The sequence below is a fragment of the Pelobates fuscus genome, chromosome 3, assembly GCF_036172605.1.
Source record: "Pelobates fuscus isolate aPelFus1 chromosome 3, aPelFus1.pri, whole genome shotgun sequence".
NCBI classification, from domain to species: domain Eukaryota; kingdom Metazoa; phylum Chordata; class Amphibia; order Anura; family Pelobatidae; genus Pelobates; species Pelobates fuscus.
The window spans coordinates 49,861,414-49,882,555 of NC_086319.1; the positions used below are offsets into that span (position 1 = coordinate 49,861,414).

Here is a 21,142-nt window from a genome sequence, read left to right on the forward strand (position 1 = left end):
CATACCATTTAAAATCTAAAGATAAGACAATAGTTATCCCAAAATTCATATGGGCTTTTGAGGCATTTCGAGAGCCATCTGTCCTAGTCTAAATTTATATCACATGGAATTTGGATAATTGTACTTTATTTTCTTATACAAATGTTGACTGAATACCTCGTTTTGCAAGCTCATAACAATAAATGCTGGGGGGGGGGGGGGTTTGGTTTAGTTTTTTACATTTTATTATTTACATGGGCAAACATATGATACAGTAATTTATGAAAAGAGCTAATCTCTCTGATCTTACCTGCTTCCACCCCAAAAATAAACGTGTCTCACAAATAGTCATGTACAGTCATTCTGAGATCTGGTCGTATTTACACAGCAAATAACCATTTCGACTTTCGTATTTACTTTACAGGTCAATTGGAAAATAATGTAACATTAACAACGTTGACTTAATATACATCTTCATAGTTCTTTGTAGTTAATGCAGAGATGAGAGACTAGGGAACAACACTCCCTGTAAGTGAGTATAAGAGAACGTGTACAACTGCATTGCTCCCAAGGACATTCTGAAGTGTCCTAAGTGCACTTCCGATAGAAGTAAAAATGGTAATCGGTGAAGAGGATCCCAGCAAAGTTTGGGTCTGTTGAGCAATTCGCAAGGTCCTAGGTATAAAAAAAGGACATAGTAAAGCAGGTGTGATTACACTCAAATGAAATATAAAACTGGGATCATTTTAGGCATACAGGTGACATTGTAGGTACAGGTGATCTGGAATCTTGCAAGGACAACCTTTTAACGATATACAGCCTAGTTTAGTTGCTGCTTAGTTGTGCCCATAATCAAACAAACACTTCACATATTTTTCACAGAGTCTTCTGTGCAGTTTCTTTTTAATGAGATTCGTTGCCCCACTTTTTAGTAAAAAAAAAACCACAAAAAAAACAAAAAAACATGAACTTAAAAAAAGATAAGCAAAAGGGCTGCAGTCTAATCTGCCCTCTGTGATCTCTGTCCTGTCCAATGCTTCATATAGGAAAACATTATGGACATGTGATGCGTGTGTGGCAATCCACCAGTCCAATGTTTATTGTAGAGAAATAATGAATCTGGTGATTCTTTATGAGAGGCATCCACTTCTGCTTTGAACGATAGAAATAGAACTATAGCAAGTTGAAATGCTTAAAGGGACACTATAGTTTAGTATAGTCAGTACCTGCAGACTTTTTGTTGTAATCACTGTCTCTTCATGGACATTACAGCCTAGGGACACCTCCAGTGGTAGTCCCTTAGATGGCCACTGGAGGTGTTCCTGGGGCAGTTCTGCACAGTGTGCAGCACTGACATTCAGTGTCTCCACCCTCTGCATGGAGACACTGAACTTTCGTCATAGAGAATTGATGATCTCAGCCAATCCAAGGTTTCCTATGGGAAAGCATTGTGATTGGCTGAGATCATCAAATCTCAGCCAAGGAGGACGGATCGGGAGTAGAGTTGGCATGACAGACTGGAATAAAAGTAAGATTTCACTGTATTTAGGAGGGCTAGGTGGATTAAGGGGGCCTAGATAGTGTTTTTAACACTAAAGGGTCAGGAATAAATGTTTTTGTTACTGGCCCTATAGTGTTCCTTTTAAGGAATAATGCGCGTGTATTCCTTCAGTACTTGCATCATGTGCGGTAAGAGGGCAGATTCATAGAGCTTTATTGCAGAAAATTTTGTAAACTACAACATTTTATATGAATCTGACAATGACCTAAATAAAGAACAATATGTTGAGCTTTTTACTTTTAGAGTTTATTTATTTTTTTAGTTCTGTATATTATTACTATACAATATCACTAGGAGTTAGTCAGATTTTTGTTTTAATGAACACTCCATTAACGGAAAAAACAATAACAATTTTGTATATATACCTCAAAGGAAAGTATGCATGCAACTTGTTTTTCGTTTTCTTTGGGGGGGGGGGGGGGGGGGCTATATGAAATCTTGGCTTACAACAGCTTCAGACCTAGTACCTGCCGCTACTGCATGCCCTCCCCTTCTTCCCAGAACAGACATTCTGTGGCTGTGTAATCAAACCCGTCTACATAATCTGTATTAAAGTCATTCAAAAATGTCTTTGCAAGGCAGGTGCTCTGAGCAATTGCTTGCCCACAGAGCTAAACTACCAGGAAGTCGCATGTATAGCTGTCTGATTGACAGCCTGTGGAGGTGTGACAGGGTGCATTTATAAAACTGCCCATTTCTATTGAAGTTTGCTCTTTTATGAAATGAAAAAAGAGGACAGACTCTTCACATATAAAGTGATTTATGTGTTTGGAGTGCACATTTAATTCAAGTGAACATTTGAACCTGTCTGGTGGTTATTCCCAATAACTCAAAACATTTGGAGAAATGAAACAAAAATAAACTATTACTGGAGAAAAAATATTCTACAAAAGCACTAAATTGCCTATTATATTTAACTCCTGAATGTATATATTGTAGCACACTTTTGTCTTCTATAGTTCTTAAAAGTTTTATGAAAATGTACCTTTTTAAAACGCTCTATAATATGTATACAAACATAGAAGCATGCACATGTATTTTAAGAATCTTCACAAACTGAATCAACTCACTGGTGTAGCAACACGGAGATGATACTCGCTGTCGTACATCTGGGCAACAGGGAGAATCCAAACATGGTGAAATCCCTAAAAAAAGATTAACGTTTAATTTACCTGATAGACAATGTTATTTCATATACATAGAAACATCTACTCTGGGCAATTTTCTAAATAATTTCATTAGTCCCTGGCCTTATCTAATAGTTAGGATAGCCTTATGCCTATCCCACGCATGCGTGAACTCCTTTACTGTGTAAGCTCTACCACTTCAGCTGGAAGGCTATTCCATGCATCCACTACCCTCTCAGTAAAGTAATACTTCCTGATATTATTTTTAAACCTTTTCCCCTCTAATTTAAGACTATGTCCTCTTGTTGTGGTAGATTTTCTTCTTTTAAATATAGTCTCCTCCTTTACTGTGTTGATTCCCTTTATGTATTTAAATGTTTCTATCATATCCCCCCTGTCTCGTCTTTGCTCCAAGCTATACATGTTAAGATCCTTTAACCTTTCCTGGTAAGTTTTATCCTGCAATTCATGAACCAGTTTAGTAGCCCTTCTCTGAACTCTCTCTAAGGTTTACCAGAGTTCAGCGCCGATGTCCCTCTGCGCTGGGTCAGGCTCCACCTACGCTCCTCCCCACGCGCATTAGACCTCTCTATAGGAAAGCATTGAATAATGCTTTCAATGCTTTCCAAAGGAATTTCGGCAACGCTGGAGGTCCTCACATAGCGTGAGGACGTCCAGCGTCGTTTTAAACCACTTTTCATGTTCTATGAACACGGAAGTCTCCTCTAGTGACTGTCTAGTTGACAACCACTAGTGGAGGACTTAACCCTGCAATGTTAATATTGCAGTTTATGAAAACAGCAATAATTACACTTGCAGGGTTAAGGGCAAGTGGGAGTTGGCACCCTGACCACTCCAATGGGCAGAAGTGGTCTGGGTGCCTGGAGTATCCCTTTAAGGTACAATGGAAGAGAGCAATTCAAAACAGCTTTAGTAGATGAACGAATTAACTATTATAACAAAAAGCATGGTTGCATTTAAAGAGCTATAATGATCGACCACCAACAATTTGTATTGTTAATAGAGAAAGATATTGTAAGAATGTTCATTGAAAAGATACAACGCCTGCCAATAGTTATATATTAATGCAGCGGTATTTAACAAAGTGTAAGATACTAAGTGGTAGTGATCAATTTATACTTGAAGGTCATGATCAATTTCAGAAATGGGATAATGGCGCCGTTAAAGATTTGACATACTTTTATTTATCTTTACGATAAATTCCTTCTTTTGATTGCTTTATTTTGAATGGAAATGTTTCAAATAAAGCCGTTTTTAATTTCCTTAAAATAAGTCTGAATGGAGACAGAGTAACTCAGCATTCATTGACCTGTGCTCGACTTAGCTCATCGGGATGTTATAATAGCTTAATTGTTTAACTCAAAATGTTAATGTTAGAGGATAGAAAATAATGTTAATAGAGGTATACATTAATGATTGAAAGTACAAGGAGTGGTGCAGCGCCTAAAGTGTCCTTAAAAAAAAAAAAAAAATATATATATATATATATATATATATATATATATAGAAAAGCAGGGATTAATAGAAAAAAAGGGAAAATATATAGTGTAGTATGTCACTGTCCAAATAAATAGAGTATAACAAAATATAAATCATATATTAATGATTGTTTGTTCAGATACTTGTTTGATAGTAAGGGTACCGGGACTGGAGAAGGGGCCTAATCTGCATACATGATACATTTTAAAATATAATCTTGAACTGTATGTATTTACTGAGAATACTTACAAAGAAAGTCAAGGCTGATGACAAAGTCACCATATAGAAAAAAAAATTGCTTTAAATGATCTCAGAGCTTTTAAAGGATTTTTACAATGGAAGCCATACTGGTAATTAATGACAACGGTGCTAGTAAAGGAATTATAAATCCATAGCAGATCTGGTACATTTCTACAGGCTGATAATCTTAATTTTCCTTTTGTGATGCAGTTCCTCACGGAAATATATGACAAATTCCAATGCATGGGGGAGGAAGTGGAAGAATTTGGTGGGGTATTTTTTGTGCCCTGATAATTGTGTGGAACGAGGCAGTGAGAAGCAATGGGAGTTCCTTAATTTGTGATCTATACAGGGCCGCCACCAGAAATTTTGGGGCCCCTAACTGAGCTCAGGGTCTGGGCCCCCAGGGGCCCACCTCCAAAACCGCCCACAGAGACCGCCTCCAAATCCCGCCCACAGGAATACACACACAGACACAAACACATTCACTGATGCAAAAGGACAGATACACACACACACACACTGATACATACTAACAGACACACATACTGCTACACATATAGGCATACATACTGACACACACATAGTGAGACATACACACATATACAGACACACAGGCATACATAGTGACAGACACATACTAACATACATACAGACATACATGCATAAGGACATACAGACACAGACACATTCATAATGACATACAGACATACATTCATACTGGCATACAGACACTGACATCTATACACACACACATACACAGACATACATTCATAATGACATACAGACATACATTCATACTGGCATAAAGATTAGTGTTCAAACTCAAGGAAATCGGTCTATATGAAAATGCTTGTTCTTGGGTAGAACATTGGCTTAAAAACAGAGTACAAAGAGTTGTTGTTAATGGTACATTTTCAAGCTGGACAGAGGTGGCAAGTGGTGTCCCTCAGGGGTCTGTTCTGGGACCCCTTCTATTTAACATGTTTATAAATGATTGAAGACAGCATTGAAAGTCATGTTTCAGTGTTTGCAGATGACACAAAACTTTGTAAAATAATACAATGTGGACACAAAACTTTGTAAAATAATACAATGTGAGCAAGATATTACTTTGCTGCAGAGGGATTTAGATAGACTGGAGGACTGGGCACGCAAATGGCAGATGAAATTTTATGTTGAAAAATGCAAAGTTATGCACTTTGGCGTAAAGAATACACAAGCAACATATACCCTTAATGAAAGCGTATTAGGGATAACAACACACGAAAAGGACTTGGGAATTGTTATAGACAACAAACTATGCAACAATGTGCAATGTCAATCAGCAGTGGCCAAGGCCAGTAGGGTATTGTCATGCATGAAAAAGGGCATTCATTCTCGGGACGAGAATATCATTTTGCCTCTTTATAAATCACTGGTAAGACCACATATTGAATATGCTGTGCAATTTTGGGCACCTGTTCTAAAGAAGGATATTATGGCACTAGAAAAAGTGCAGAGTTGGGCTACAAAATTAATAAAGGAATGGAACATATCAGCTATGAAGAAAGGTTAACAAATTTAAACCTATTTAGTTTAGAAAAACGTCGCCTGAGAGGGGATATGATAACATTATACAAATATATTCGGGGCCAATACAAACCATTGTGTGGAAATCTATTCACAAACCGGACTTTACATAGGACACGAGGCCATGCGTTTAGACTGGAAGAAAGAAGATTTCGTCTAAAGCAAAGGAAAGGTTTTTTTACTGTAAGAACAATCAGGATGTGGAATTCTCTGTCTGAAGAAGTGGTTTTATCAGAGTCCATACAGATGTTCAAACAGCTACTAGATGCATACTTGCAAAAGCAGAATATTCAAGGATATAATCTTTCAATGTAGGGTAATAACTGCTTGATCCAAGGATAAATCTGACTGCCATTCTGGGGTCAAGAATGAATTTTTTTCCTAGCTTGTTGCAAAATTGTGCTTAAACTGTTTTTTTTGCCTTCTTTTGGATCAACAGCAAAACAAACAAATGTGAGGAAGGCTGAACTTGATGGACGCAAGTCTCTTTTCAGCTATGTAACTATGTAACTATGTCACTATGTACATACATTCATACAGACACTGACATCCATACATACACACATTCATAATGACATTCAGACATACATACACTGACATTCATACACACATAATGGCATACAGACATACAGACATACAGACAGACAGACAGACAGACATACATAGACATACATACATATACAGACATACATACAGACAGACATATACATACAGACATAGACATACATACAGACAGACATACAGATAGACATACAGACAAACATACAGACAGACATAGACATACAGACAGACATAGACATACAGACAAACATACAGACAGACATAGACATACAGACAGACATAGACATACAGACAGACATGCATACATACAGACAGACATAGACATACAGGCAGACATAGACATAGACATACAGACATAGACATACATACAGACAGACATACAGACAGACAGACATAGACATACAGACAGACATACAGATACAGACAGACATGCATACAGCCAGAAATACATAGACATACAGACACACACACAGAGCTCATTTTCCAGCCACCCTCCTGTCTCTTACCTTGTCTTTGCAGGAGGGTGGCTGGGGCTGATGGGACTGGGAGTCGGCTGGCTCTCCCTCTTCACTGCTGAGCGCGCGCTCCTCCCGCGCGGAGTGCACTGGGAGGAAGTGACCACTTCCTCCCAGCAGCACTTGTGCTGCGGCGGCATTTTATTATTTTTTTAAAGGGGCCCGGTCGCGCTATACCACGGCCACAGCGCTGACCGGGCCCCTGAAGATATAGGGCCCATTGGGTGGCCCTAAGTGCATGGGCCACCCGATGGGCCCCATCAGAGTCCATACAGATGTTCAAACAGCTACTAGATGCATACTTGCAAAAGCAGAATATTCAAGGATATAATCTTTCAATGTAGGGTAATAACTGCTTGATCCAAGGATAAATCTGACTGCCATTCTGGGGTCAAGGAGGAATTTTTTTTCCTAGCTTGTTGCAAAATTGTGCTTCAAACTGTTTTTTTTTTTGCCTTCTTTTGGATCAACAGCAAAAAAAAAAACAAATGTGAGGAAGGCTGAACTTGATGGACGCAAGTCTCTTTTCAGCTATGTAACTATGTAACTATGTCACTATGTCACTATGTACATACATTCATACAGACACTGACATCCATACATACACACATTCATAATGACATGCAGACATACATACACTGACATTCATACACACATAATGGCATACAGACATACAGACATACATACAGACAGACAGACAGACATACATGCATACAGACAGACATGCATACAGACATACATAGACATACATATACATACATACAGACATACATATACAGACATACATACAGACAGACATATACATACAGACATAGACATACATACAGACAGACATACAGATAGACATACAGACAAACATACAGACAGACATAGACATACAGACAGACAGACATAGACATACAGACAGACAGACATAGACATACAGGCAGACATAGACATAGACATAGACATACAGACATAGACATACACACAGACAGACATACAGACAGACATGCATACAGACAGACAGACATAGACATACAGACAGACATACAGATACAGACAGACATGCATACAGCCAGAAATACATAGACATACAGACACACACACAGAGCTCATTTTCCAGCCACCCTCCTGTCTCTTACCTTGTCTTTGCAGGAGGGTGGCTGGGGCTGATGGGACTGGGAGTCGGCTGGCTCTCCCTCTTCACTGCCGAGCGCGCGCTCCTCCTGCGCGGAGTGCACTGGGAGGAAGTGACCACTTCCTCCCAGCAGCACTTGTGCTGCGGCGGCATTTTATTATTTTTTTAAAGGGGCCCGGTCGCGCTATACCACGGCCACAGCGCTGACCGGGCCCCTGAAGATATAGGGCCCATTGGGTGGCCCTAAGTGCATGGGCCACCCGATGGGCCCCATCAGAGTCCATACAGATGTTCAAACAGCTACTAGATGCATACTTGCAAAAGCAGAATATTCAAGGATATAATCTTTCAATGTAGGGTAATAACTGCTTGATCCAAGGATAAATCTGACTGCCATTCTGGGGTCAAGGAGGAATTTTTTCCTAGCTTGTTGCAAAATTGTGCTTAAAACTGTTTTTTTTGCCTTCTTTTGGATCAACAGCAAAAAAAAAAACAAATGTGAGGAAGGCTGAACTTGATGGACGCAAGTCTCTTTTCAGCTATGTAACTATGTAACTATGTCACTATGTCACTATGTACATACATTCATACAGACACTGACATCCATACATACACACATTCATAATGACATGCAGACATACATACACTGACATTCATACACACATAATGGCATACAGACATACATACAGACAGACAGACAGACATACATGCATACAGACAGACATGCATACAGACATACATAGACATACATACATACAGACATACATATACAGACATACAGACATACATATACAGACATACATACAGACAGACATATACATACAGACATAGACATACATACAGACAGACATACAGATAGACATACAGACAAACATACAGACAGACATAGACATACAGACAGACAGACATAGACATACAGACAGACATGCATACATACAGACAGACATAGACATACAGGCAGACATAGACATAGACATACAGACATAGACATACACACAGACAGACATACAGACAGACATACAGACATGCATACAGACAGACAGACATAGACATACAGACAGACATACAGATACAGACAGACATGCATACAGCCAGAAATACATAGACATACAGACACACACACAGAGCTCATTTTCCAGCCACCCTCCTGTCTCTTACCTTGTCTTTGCAGGAGGGTGGCTGGGGCTGATGGGACTGGGAGTCGGCTGGCTCTCCCTCTTCACTGCCGAGCGCGCGCTCCTCCTGCGCGGAGTGCACTGGGAGGAAGTGACCACTTCCTCCCAGCAGCACTTGTGCTGCGGCGGCATTTTATTATTTTTTTAAAGGGGCCCGGTCGCGCTATACCACGGCCACAGCGCTGACCGGGCCCCTGAAGATATAGGGCCCATTGGGTGGCCCTAAGTGCATGGGCCACCCGATGGGCCCCATCAGAGTCCATACAGATGTTCAAACAGCTACTAGATGCATACTTGCAAAAGCAGAATATTCAAGGATATAATCTTTCAATGTAGGGTAATAACTGCTTGATCCAAGGATAAATCTGACTGCCATTCTGGGGTCAAGGAGGAATTTTTTTCCTAGCTTGTTGCAAAATTGTGCTTCAAACTGTTTTTTTTGCCTTCTTTTGGACCAACAGCAAAAAAAACAAATGTGAGGAAGGCTGAACTTGATGGACGCAAGTCTCTTTTCAGCTATGTAACTATGTAACTATGTAACTATGTACATACATTCATACAGACACTGACATCCATACATACACACATTCATAATGACATGCAGACATACATACACTGACATTCATACACACATAATGGCATACAGACATACAGACAGACAGACAGACATGCATACAGACATACATATACATACATACAGACATACATATACATACATACAGACAGACATACATACAGACAGACATATACATACAAACATAGACATACATACAGACAGAAAGACATACAGATAGACATAGACATAAAGACAGACAGACATAGACATACAGACAGACATGCATACAGACAAACATAGACATACATACATACAGACATACATATACATACATACAGACAGACAGACATACAGACAGACATAGACATACATACAGACAGACATACAGACAGACATAGACATACAGACATACAGACATGCATACAGACAGACAGACATAGACATACAGACAGACATAGACATACAGACAGACATGCATACAGCCAGAAATACATAGACATACAGACACACACAGAGAGCTCATTTTCCAGCCACCCTCCTGTCTCTTACCTTGTCTTTGCAGGAGGGTGGCTGGGGCTGATGGGACTGGGAGTCGGCTGGCTCTCCCTCTTCACTGCCGGGCGCGCGCTCCTCCCGCGCGGAGTGCACTGGGAGGAAGTGACCACTTCCTCCCAGCAGCACTTGTGCTGCGGCGGCATTTTATTATTTTTTTAAAGGGGCCCGGTCGCGCTATACCACGGCCACAGCGCTGACCAGGCCCCTGAAGATATAGGGCCCATTGGGTGGCCCTAAGTGCATGGGCCACCCGATGGGCCCCATCAGCGTGCGTGTGCCGGTGCAAGTGCACCGGCGGCAGTTCCGCCGATACACGTGGGGCCCGGGCGGCCGGGCCCCCCAGGGCCGCTGGGCCCGTAACAACTGTTATGGTTGTCACCCCCTGATGGCGGCCCTGGATCTATAAACTGCAATATTTAAGTTTGGATTCCAATATTGTTGAATGGGTAAGGTAGTGGCTGAGTGACAGGCAACAGAGGGTTGTAGTCAATGGAGTATACTCGAAGCTTGGGCTTGTCACCAGTGGGGTACCTCAGGGATCTGTACTTGGACCCATTCTCTTTAATATTTTTATTAGTGATATTGCAGAAGGTCTTGATGGTAAGGTATGTCTTTTTGCTGATGATACTAAGATATGTAACAGGGTTGATGTTCCAGGAGGGATAAGCCAAATGGCAAATGATTTAGGTAAACTAGAAAAATGGTCAGAGTTGTGGCAACTGACATTTAATGTGGATAAGTGAAAGATAATGCATCTTGGACGTAAAAACCCAAGGGCACAGTACAGAATATTTGATAGAGTCCTAACCTCAACATCTGAGGAAAGGGATTTAGGGGTGATTATTTCTGATGACTTAAAGGTAGGCAGACAATGTAATAGAGCAGCAGGAAATGCTAGCAGAATGCTTGGTTGTATAGGGAGAGGCATTAGCAGTAGAAAGAGGGAAGTGCTCATGCCATTGTACAGAACACTGGTGAGACCTCACTTGGAGTATTGTACGCAGTACTGGAGACCGTATCTTCAGGATATTGATATCTTAGAGAGAGTTCAGAGAAGGGCTACTAAACTGGTTCATGGATTGCAGGATAAAACTTACCAGGAAAGGTTAAAGGATCTTAACATGTATAGCTTGGAGGAAAGACGAGACAGGGGGATATGATAGAAACATTTAAATACATAAAGGAAATCAACACAGTAAAGGAGGAGACTATATTTAAAAGAAGAAAATCTACCACAACAAGAGGACATAGACTTAAATTAGAGGGACAAAGGTTTAAAAATAATATCAGGAAGTATTACTTTACTGAGAGGGTAGTGGATGCATGGAATAGCCTTCCAGCTGAAGTGGTAGAGGGTAACACAGTAAAGGAGTTTAAGCATGCGTGGGATAGGCATAAGGCTGTCCTAACTATAAGATAAGGCCAGGGACTAATGAAAGTATTTAGAAAATTGGGCAGACTAGATGGGCCGAATGGTTCTTATCTGCCTTCACATTCTATGTTTATATGTTTCTATGTTTCTATACATAAAACATTGTCAGGGTGTAATGGTACCCATAGCCTCTACATAAAGTAGGAGAATTCATTACTAAACCACATGAGGTAGTGAAGGTTGAGTGTCATATGAGAATCTTATGACACCACTGAGATCGATCCTCCCTTGATGTCGTGAAAATTGGAGGTTCGAACATGACAGAACCTGCCAGCACAAATTACAACCAACAAACCAACCAATTTCAATATTTAGTGAGTAGTAACTCACAGTTCCTCTGACCACCTACCCTTTGTATTTCCGTGTCATGTCTTACTATTCTATATATAATACCCATGCATATTTTTTTTTGAATGAATAAATATATATATTTTACAAGACCCAATGTTGACTTAAGAGTGCCGCAATCTCCCATTAAAGGAGAGTTATTCAATGTGCCCCGTTCCCACAAATATTTTACTGAACCCTGCTTACTGCCAGAATCTCCTGTCTGGTTCATAAGAAATTCTGGGGAGATTCTCTCAACAAATTTTATTTCTAGGCCTGGGGAATGTCAGTGATTGTATAAACATTTGGCGTTTTGTTTCTACCATGTGTGTGTAAACCATTGAATTATTTTGCTATCATTCCTATGTGCAATCTTGCTCCCTTTCTTTGGGTGAAATGAACAAGTTCCTTTGTTAAAAGTTGGTTTTGGAAAAACATCAGATTACAAAAGGTTCCAGAATCCGCAGCAATAAGGACAATAACACTCTATTCGTGGTTTGTGGTCGTATTTGTGATAATCGAATTGCACTTTTTTTATGATTTGTAGCTCAGAAAGTCACATAAAAGCTTTTTAACTGAGAGCAGCCACGTCAGACATGGATCTTTAGCTGGGTAGTGACACTCCAAGAATAACGACCTTATTACTGTTACGACGCTCTTCTTATCCAAGAAAATCCCTTTCAAAGATCGATACATAGAGAGTAACAGCTAACGGAATGAAGGACAGGAAGCCCAATTTATTCCATTCAATTAATCCGGCATATGTCAAGCCTAAAATCCTCTTTTCAAATTGCCAACATAAAACATTGAAAGACTTGGTAGCATACAGTTCTTTCTAGAACAAATCAATATTTCATAGACTGCTAAAAACTGATGACAATTGTGAAGTAGATGTCTGAATCGCAGATTAATTACACCACCGTCTATTGATCAACTGTTCATACCGCGCCGTGAGCTACTTGACGTTTTCAGCTCTGTTTGTGCTCTTAAATACTTTCTCACATTCAGCGGATGGGATAATTATTAAGTTGCGTTGCATGCTCCTGTCAATGTGTCGTTAGACTTTTTCGCATAGTGCTAGCTATGCAGTTTTGACCAGTGTAGTTGCATTTACCCAGAGCTGACCACTGCATGGGTCTTGGACCTGATGAGGCCATAGCCCCATGCAGAACTTTTATGGGGCAGAATTTTGCGCCCCTGTACACGTTAACTGTACTAATTGCGGTTTGCCTAGTTCTGAGGAACGCTGAAGCAGAGAGAGAGGTCAGAGATCTCCCTGACTAGCTGCGTGCTCCTCGATCAAATGGCAAGTGGGCTGCTAGTATTTAAACAGGATGGTTTACTGCAGCGAGTCTGTGACCTCAGTCCAGCAAAGTCCAGCAAAGTGCTCGACTTCCGGCCCCAGCCTCGGTTTCACCTCTCTCAGTTGCAGGGAGACAATATTGCTCGTCAGGTGATTGATGTAAAACTGCTAACCCATGAATTTGACTAAAACTCATAATTCTTTCAGGCTATGGGAGACTGATGAGAAACATGAGATCTTTATTCCAGGAACACATTGGTTTTTCTCCCTGTAGATACTATATTGCCATTATCATTTTTGCTTTATTGGAACACTGTCTTGAAATTGTCTTCTCCTCATCCTGTGCTTGAGAAATGTCAAGGCAGGATTTTTGCCTTATTGCCATTCCCTCTATGTTTGTAACACTTGGGCGAGGTGTGTAGCTTTAGGTGGGGAACTGGGACCTGAGATTATATTATTATTATTATTATTATTATTATTATTACTATAGCGCCAACAAATTACTCAGTGCTGTGCAATGCAATATTGTTTATTTTATAGAGAGCTGGTCTTGGAGGTGGGCATGGGGAAATTACATGGCTCTAAGAAGGGCTGTACAGAATGAGGTTTCGGAAGCTAATTTTCATCTCTGATTGTAAAGCAAATGGAAAGTGTAACTTTCAACCCTCTGTCTTATTCCTACATGTGTCTGTGAATGTGTCTGCATGTATGACTGATTGTGTCTCAGTGAGTGTGTTTATCTGTTAGTATCAATAGTATATCTACTAGTGTGTACTTGCATTTGTCTGTACGTGTAGTTGTGTCTCTATATATTTATGTTTTTGCGAGTGTATGTATGTATTTGTATGTGTCTGTAGTTATGTAGAGTGTGACACTGTTTTTATGTATCTGTGCGCATCTGTATCTGTGAAGTTGACTTATGTATCTGTGTGTGTTCGTATGTGTGCATACATGAGTGTGTCTGTGTGCATCTGCAAATGCATGCCTCTGTGACTGAGTTCAGTCTTTATATGTGTGTACTTGTGTGAGTTAATGAGGTCTAATTAATTTTTGGATCTGTAGAAAAAAGTTGTATATGCAAAATCTGAAAATGGTCACGAAATACCCTGGCCAGTTTTTTTTTTTATCCCAGTCTAGCCCAGACAGCTACCCACACATAGCCACTCACAGCAACCAACATACAGCAGCAAATACCATTTACAGCTACTCACACACATCACTAGCAGCACTGCCATACATCGCTCACATCTATTCAAACATCACGCACTGCCCCAAAAGTAACAATAAATGTGAGCTTGTTTTGGTGAACGTGGTTTTGGCAAAGGGGAATGCAGCGAAATGTCCTGGTCTGGCCTTGCAATGCTTTTAAATACTAAACATTCATAAAAAAATAGAACCATCAATTCATTATATAGCAGGTTTAATGTGCTCTCCATGTCAGGCAGGGCAGTAAACCTAGCAGACCATAAATCAAACTGTGATATACAGTGATAGCAGACATCGTCCAGGCCTAATCAAGAGGACAGCAATCAGACAGAGAATAGTAAATGTCATACATTTGTGGTTTATAAAGAAGTGGTAAAATGAACCTGACACAGGGGTATCATCCTGCCTAATTGTAGTAAATATAGAACGATGTAGAGAGAGAAACAAGATGTTAGAGGGTACACGTTAAATGAGGGATTTGTGGGAGTTGCATTATTTAAATCCCCCAATTACTCCAACGTACGCCAGTCTGAGCCTTAAAACAAGCCCAAATAAAATGCTGATCATCATCAGTACCAGGAAGTCCTGTATTATATTTTAGGAATTACAGTAGTAATTAGCTCCTTTAACACAAAATGTTTTCTAAGTGCCATTGTTCAAGGTTCAATAAAAATAGCCTTGTACTCACAGCATAAATAATATATGTTTAAAAAAAAAAAAAAAATAATAATAAGTAATATAGATACAACAAAAATGAAGCATGTGTTGGAGAAAAATAATGAAATGTAGGGGTCTAAGATATCCCCAAACTACTGTTTATAATGCTCCTCTGTCTATCTTTCTTAATACTGTAAAAATTATACTGGATACATAACTAACACATAAAGATAGAATTAAGCAACCATTTTGGGTAGTGACTGCTATTCATGGAAACCAAAAAAAAAATGTGCCCCATATCTTCTTATAATTGAGAGAGCATTAGAAAAATTAGTATAGATGCATAAACACAAAGTTTGAAATAAACAAAAAACAAATTGGTCAAATACCCTATGGGTACTCGGACTCCTAAGGAACCCAATATCACTGCTGGCAATGCAGCTCAACATGCCACCAGACTATGTCACACAAACTAAGTACAGTGACATTTGTACTATGCAAAGGAACGTCACTAACAACATTTAGGTTTGCATTGCATTGCATGTAGCATTTGTTACCCAATTTAATTAAATAATCCAACCTGTGTTGTCTCTGAAAAATCCTCCCTTTTCTTCCTTTTGAGTGTACCCCGATTGCAAATATTTCCAAGAGTCATCTTACATCGATAAACAATTAAAGGCTCTGTTGTGCTATGGGGACACAAAATAAATCACAATATATTTTACAAATGTATGAACTGTATTTACAATCAAGTAGACATTAAATGCTTTGGGAAAACCTATTAACTAGATTCATTAGTTTACAAACATGCTGACTAAAGCATACTAGTTTGCCAGGAATGTTATAGCAGAAGCAATACATAAACACTTTATTTCTTTCTGTTTTGAAGTTTATTTCATACTTTTCCACTGAGTTCTGCCAGGTTCACTCTGGGGTTTTGAGAACTCCAAAATCAATATTAAACAATTTTTTACTTGTAGAAAAGCTAAAATGATCTCCTTCACAGAGAAATGGAATTGTCAGGTCCCTAGATTAATGTGACAAAAATATGAAGAAAAAAAATCAGATAAACTAAGTCAAGTACACAAAACTATGCAATATCATTAAAGGACCAATTTGGACACCATAGCAACTTTATAGAAATTAAGTTGTTATGCTGTCAGGAGATCCCTGGCACCGGCTGACATTTAAGTGTTAAACAGTTCATGTACAATTTAATCCTAAAGACTGTGATCCGTGGGTGATCGCTGTACCCCTTGTCCTTTTCCTATCTGAAATCTTAGATAAAGGAGGGCTCAGACAGGGGTGCTGCGGATTGGCTTAGATAATGGAAGGGTCGGCAGCATTGGCTCGGCCCAATGCTGCCGACCCTTCCATTATCTAAGATTTCAGATGGGGGAAGGATAAGGAGGCAGAGCGATCAGCACTGGAACACAGTCTTTGGGGTTAAACCATTCGTGAACTGTTTATCCTCTAAAGACTATACAATTCTATGAAGTTGTTGTGGTGACTGGAGTATCCTTTAAGTAATCTGAATTGTTTTATTTGCACGGGAATTTCTTGAGAAAAAGTGCTCCTAAGATTTTACAGGGTTGAATTCAAAGATATAGTATCACAATTTTGCAATTATGTTTTACTATATGTTCATTTTAAAACATGTTCATTGGTTCAGTCATGGTAAAAGTTGGATGTTTACACTCCTCCGGGACATCTTCACCACCTCCTCAGAAACAACCTCCAGCATCCTATTTTTAAGCAAACTCTATGCTAATAATATTTACCCATAGCCTATTTATCACATCCCCTCTTTGGCTAATTCCTGCTCCTTCACAATGATCTTCTTACTATCATAAAGATATCCCACCCTCCTAACAACGTACCATCAAACCAATCCCATTATTTCTCATGTATTGCCTCCTCGCACTCAGTCTCCTGACCTTATCTCTATTTTTTAATATCTCAGCCTCTTCTGTCTGCTATCTCAAGTCTCACATTTTATGTTTGGACAGTTTTGTCACATATATGCATAAATAGCAGCATCCACTTGTCAATCCTATTTATTATTTGTACAGTGAGTAGGCCCAGACAGACAGAGATTTGTGAGTTTCATGTGCAAAAAAAGAGGCTACTTGTTTGCATTTCCCCAAGCCAAAAGTTTCTAGCCCTCCCCCAATTTTGTACAAATATAGAACATTTTTGGGCTTATTGAAGGCGAAAGAAGGTAGTTTTTGTGGTGCTGGTAGAGAGCCACATATACAACAGCCAAAAAACAAACAAGAGTCCTGTGCATCCAGTATATGCTAATGTCCTATGTCCAATTAGCATTGAGAAAGGGCTACTGCCCTAAACGTTTGCTGCTTAAACTTTGTCCTCAAATAAATTGTGGTAGCACCTAGGTGTGCACACCCAGGGCCGGATTAACATAGGGGCTGATGGAGCTGCAGCTCCAGGCCCAGGCCCATGGAATAGGCCCATTGATTTAAAAAAAAAAAAAAAATGTTTTTTTTCTTACTTTTTTTTTTTTTTTACACACTACTCTTAGGGTTGTTCACCTGGCCAGTATTTATTTATTTGAGGCTGCCTGGCCAGTGCCGATATTCCAGTAATACCGGCAATACAAATGCCTGTATTTTTCTCAGTATAAACAGATTTATTTCTTAGTATAAAGAGATTATTCTGCAATACCATTACCGGCCAGTAGGGGTCGCCGGTAATGGTGGAGAGAGGCGGGGATAGGAAGTTACAGCATATACCTGCATTGCTCTACTCACTGATCCGCGGGGGAGCAGCTACACAGCACAAAGAGTCCAGACAGCAGCTCCCAGCCTGCAGAGATACTAAGACACTAGGGGACACTATTAGACATGGGGACACATGGAGACCTCTGGGGATGCTGAGACACTTGGGGACACAGACACACATGGGGCACTGAGACAAGGACAAACACACACATGGGGACACTGAAACACTAGGGGACACTGAGACACTAGGGGACATGGGGACAAAGACACACATGGGGACACTGAGGCACCGGGAGACATGGGGACATAGAAACTAGGAACACAATGTCCCCAAATGTCTCATTGTCCCATGTCTCCAAGCCAGTGTCCTTGGTGTCTCAGTGTCCCCATGTCTCCCAGTGTCCCTAGTTTCTCAGTGTTCCCATGTCTCCCAGTGTCCCTAGTGTCTGTATGTCTCCCAGTGTCCCTAGTGTCTCAGTGTCCCTAGTCTCCCAGGTGTCTCAGTGTCCCCATGTCTCCCAGTGTCTGTGTCCCCATGTCTCCCAGTGTCCACATGTCTCTCAGTGTCCACATGTCTCTCAGTGTCCCTGGGAGACATGGAGAAACAGAGACATGGGGATACAGAGATAGTGTGATGCATAGTCTCAGTGTCCCCGTGTCTCACAGTGTCCGCTCGTGACATGGGGACACTGGAAGACATGGGGACACATACACTAGGGGACACTGGGCGACATGAGGACACTGGGAGACTGGGAGCAATCCATCTATACAGCAGAATCAAACTAAGTAGTTTTTTGGTGATTTCACAGAATTTTCTCTGTCACTCCTTGTGATTTACACCATGTGAAGTCCCGCATACATAATTAGTTATGCAAATTAGCAAGGCCTGTAATTTTTTTCCAAGAAAGGTGGTAGCCCTAATTACTCTTCACATACTCTTGCTTAAGTATGGAAACTTAAGAGAGATATAGATGAACAAAACTTGTGTGGACTAGCTGAAATGAAATTAGTTAAGGTAATGCCGACTTTGGTCTCTTTAACACTGTGGCATGTTCCCTTTCTTCTACACTCACTACATCCACCTTTTCTCTGTCTCAGACTGTATACCAGGAGCTTCTTCCTTCTAGTAAGTAGGTTAGGATAGAAGTGGACCAGCGAGTACTAGGGGACAGTCCTTAGAAAGCATAGAGCTAGCACATCATTAGATGCATTTATGCCAAGTTCAGGAAGCTGTTGGCCAGCATGCATGATTGGCAGGCAGCCTGACATGCATTCATGCTAGACTAGCCTTCCAATTCTTTGGGCAGACACGCCTCCTTTTGGGGCATGTTTAGCCCTTTTGGAAGTTCTGGTTACATGATCCGCGTCACTGGTCCACCCTTTTACCCCGCCCATTGATTTCCTGCTTCACTGGACACTGCTGTTAGGGAGTATGGATTTACTTGAAAGATGAAAGCATAATTTAGAGAGAGATTAGCATATTTTAAGAGAGTTTTTTTTATAGCTGCATCCTCTGAGTTTCCCTCCTGCAACATCTCCACCAGATACATAATGCTTGAGAGGTGCGTCTGTTTCAGTGTTTTTGATCGATAAGATTCTGTACTTAGGCCCCTCATAATTGTCAGCACCAGGCCCACTGGGCTCTTAATCCGGCCCTGTGCACACCTATACTGGATGCACAGGACTCTTGTTTGTTTTTTGGCTGTTGTATATACACTGTTGGGACTTCAGTGTGGAGTTTCTGCAGCAGAGGTCTAATTTTCTTTGTTTATACTTTGAATTCTGTAGGCATTTTTTGACTCTACCTCACCCTATATATGGAGAGCCACATATGGGTTCAGTCAATTTTTATGAGAGTATATTATTTTAATGTGATACACAAACCTAGTGACAACAACACCTAACAGTCAGCATCAGACAAACAGGCCATGTAAACGTTCATTTAATGGCTTCACCGGCCCAGGTGACTCATGTAGAAATTCAAAACCAGCAGAATTGTTAAGAATACAAATCAGGGGAAAAAAGAAGCATATTACGGTGCACTTGGGAACTGTGCAGCCTTAAAAAAGCCACACTAAAAAAAGATTACTGCAAATAAAAGCAAGCTGTGGCCTTTTCGCCAATTACCAGACAAGATGCAAGCAAGACGGATGCATTAATCACTTTCATTGGCTACCATCATTGCCTACAAAGGAGATGAATGTTTCCTAAGAGTGTAGCTTCTCTAAAGAAAATCTTTTCATTTTGTGGGAAGGCAGCAAATTAGGTTTCGTAGGGGTTTTCTTTCTCTCTTTTTTTTTATACATTAAATTAGCTATTCATTGTGAAATAGAATTAGTTACAGCCCAATTAGCTATATAACCTAAATTCCTCCGGAATTCATATTTTGCAATATGATCTAAATCATGGATCAAACAGATGAGTTTGTTATATGCAGGGTTACTCAATTCAATTATTGTTTTGCATTTTTTGTTTAATTGGTTTGTTGTTAAAAATGGCACAAAGACAAAGAAAGATTAGTCAACATATCTTTTTGGCAATGCTCACCCACAGATGTGGTTATAAAGCCATTGCCAGAAATATACGCTAGTGTTTGGGAGCTCATACAATAAAAAACAATTTCAATTAATGGACCACAAAATTGAAAAAGAAAAAAAATTCTGCACAAAAAAAATAAATAAATCCAGGATAGCTACAGAGTTTCACTGCCAAAAATATAAGTAGTTTCCACACTGTTTGGTAGACAGAGGATAAACATTATTTGGAAATGGAGCCGAAAATAAATTGTGTTTTTATGGGAGGGTAAATTACAAAGGCTGTAATTTCGGAATAGAAAAGTACTTTTCAGTAACAGGGTTTTTTTACCTTGAAAATTATTTATAACTTGGAGATTTTAACTGTTTGCAACATCTTCTGTATAATGGACCTCTCACTTACTCAAAAAACTATTTGCAACCACTTTATGACTTGCGACAGGCTATCATTCCCACAAAGAACATCTAAGGAACTCTTAAT

General features: G+C 40.0%; 1 protein-coding gene across 1 annotated transcript in view; it reads right to left on the bottom strand.

Annotated features, from left to right (window-relative positions):
- Window positions 1-536: 536 nt before the first annotated feature.
- The window catches only part of MYRFL (myelin regulatory factor like), a 161,560-nt gene continuing 140,954 nt past the window's right edge, over window positions 537-21,142 (bottom strand). The window contains exons 24-26 of the mRNA XM_063447015.1: window positions 15,967-16,075; window positions 2,611-2,685; window positions 537-654 (exon numbers count right to left, since the gene is read on the bottom strand). Of these exons, the coding sequence (XP_063303085.1) occupies window positions 568-654; window positions 2,611-2,685; window positions 15,967-16,075 (271 nt within the window). The 3' untranslated portion in view covers window positions 537-567. The remainder of the gene's footprint in view (window positions 655-2,610; window positions 2,686-15,966; window positions 16,076-21,142) is intronic.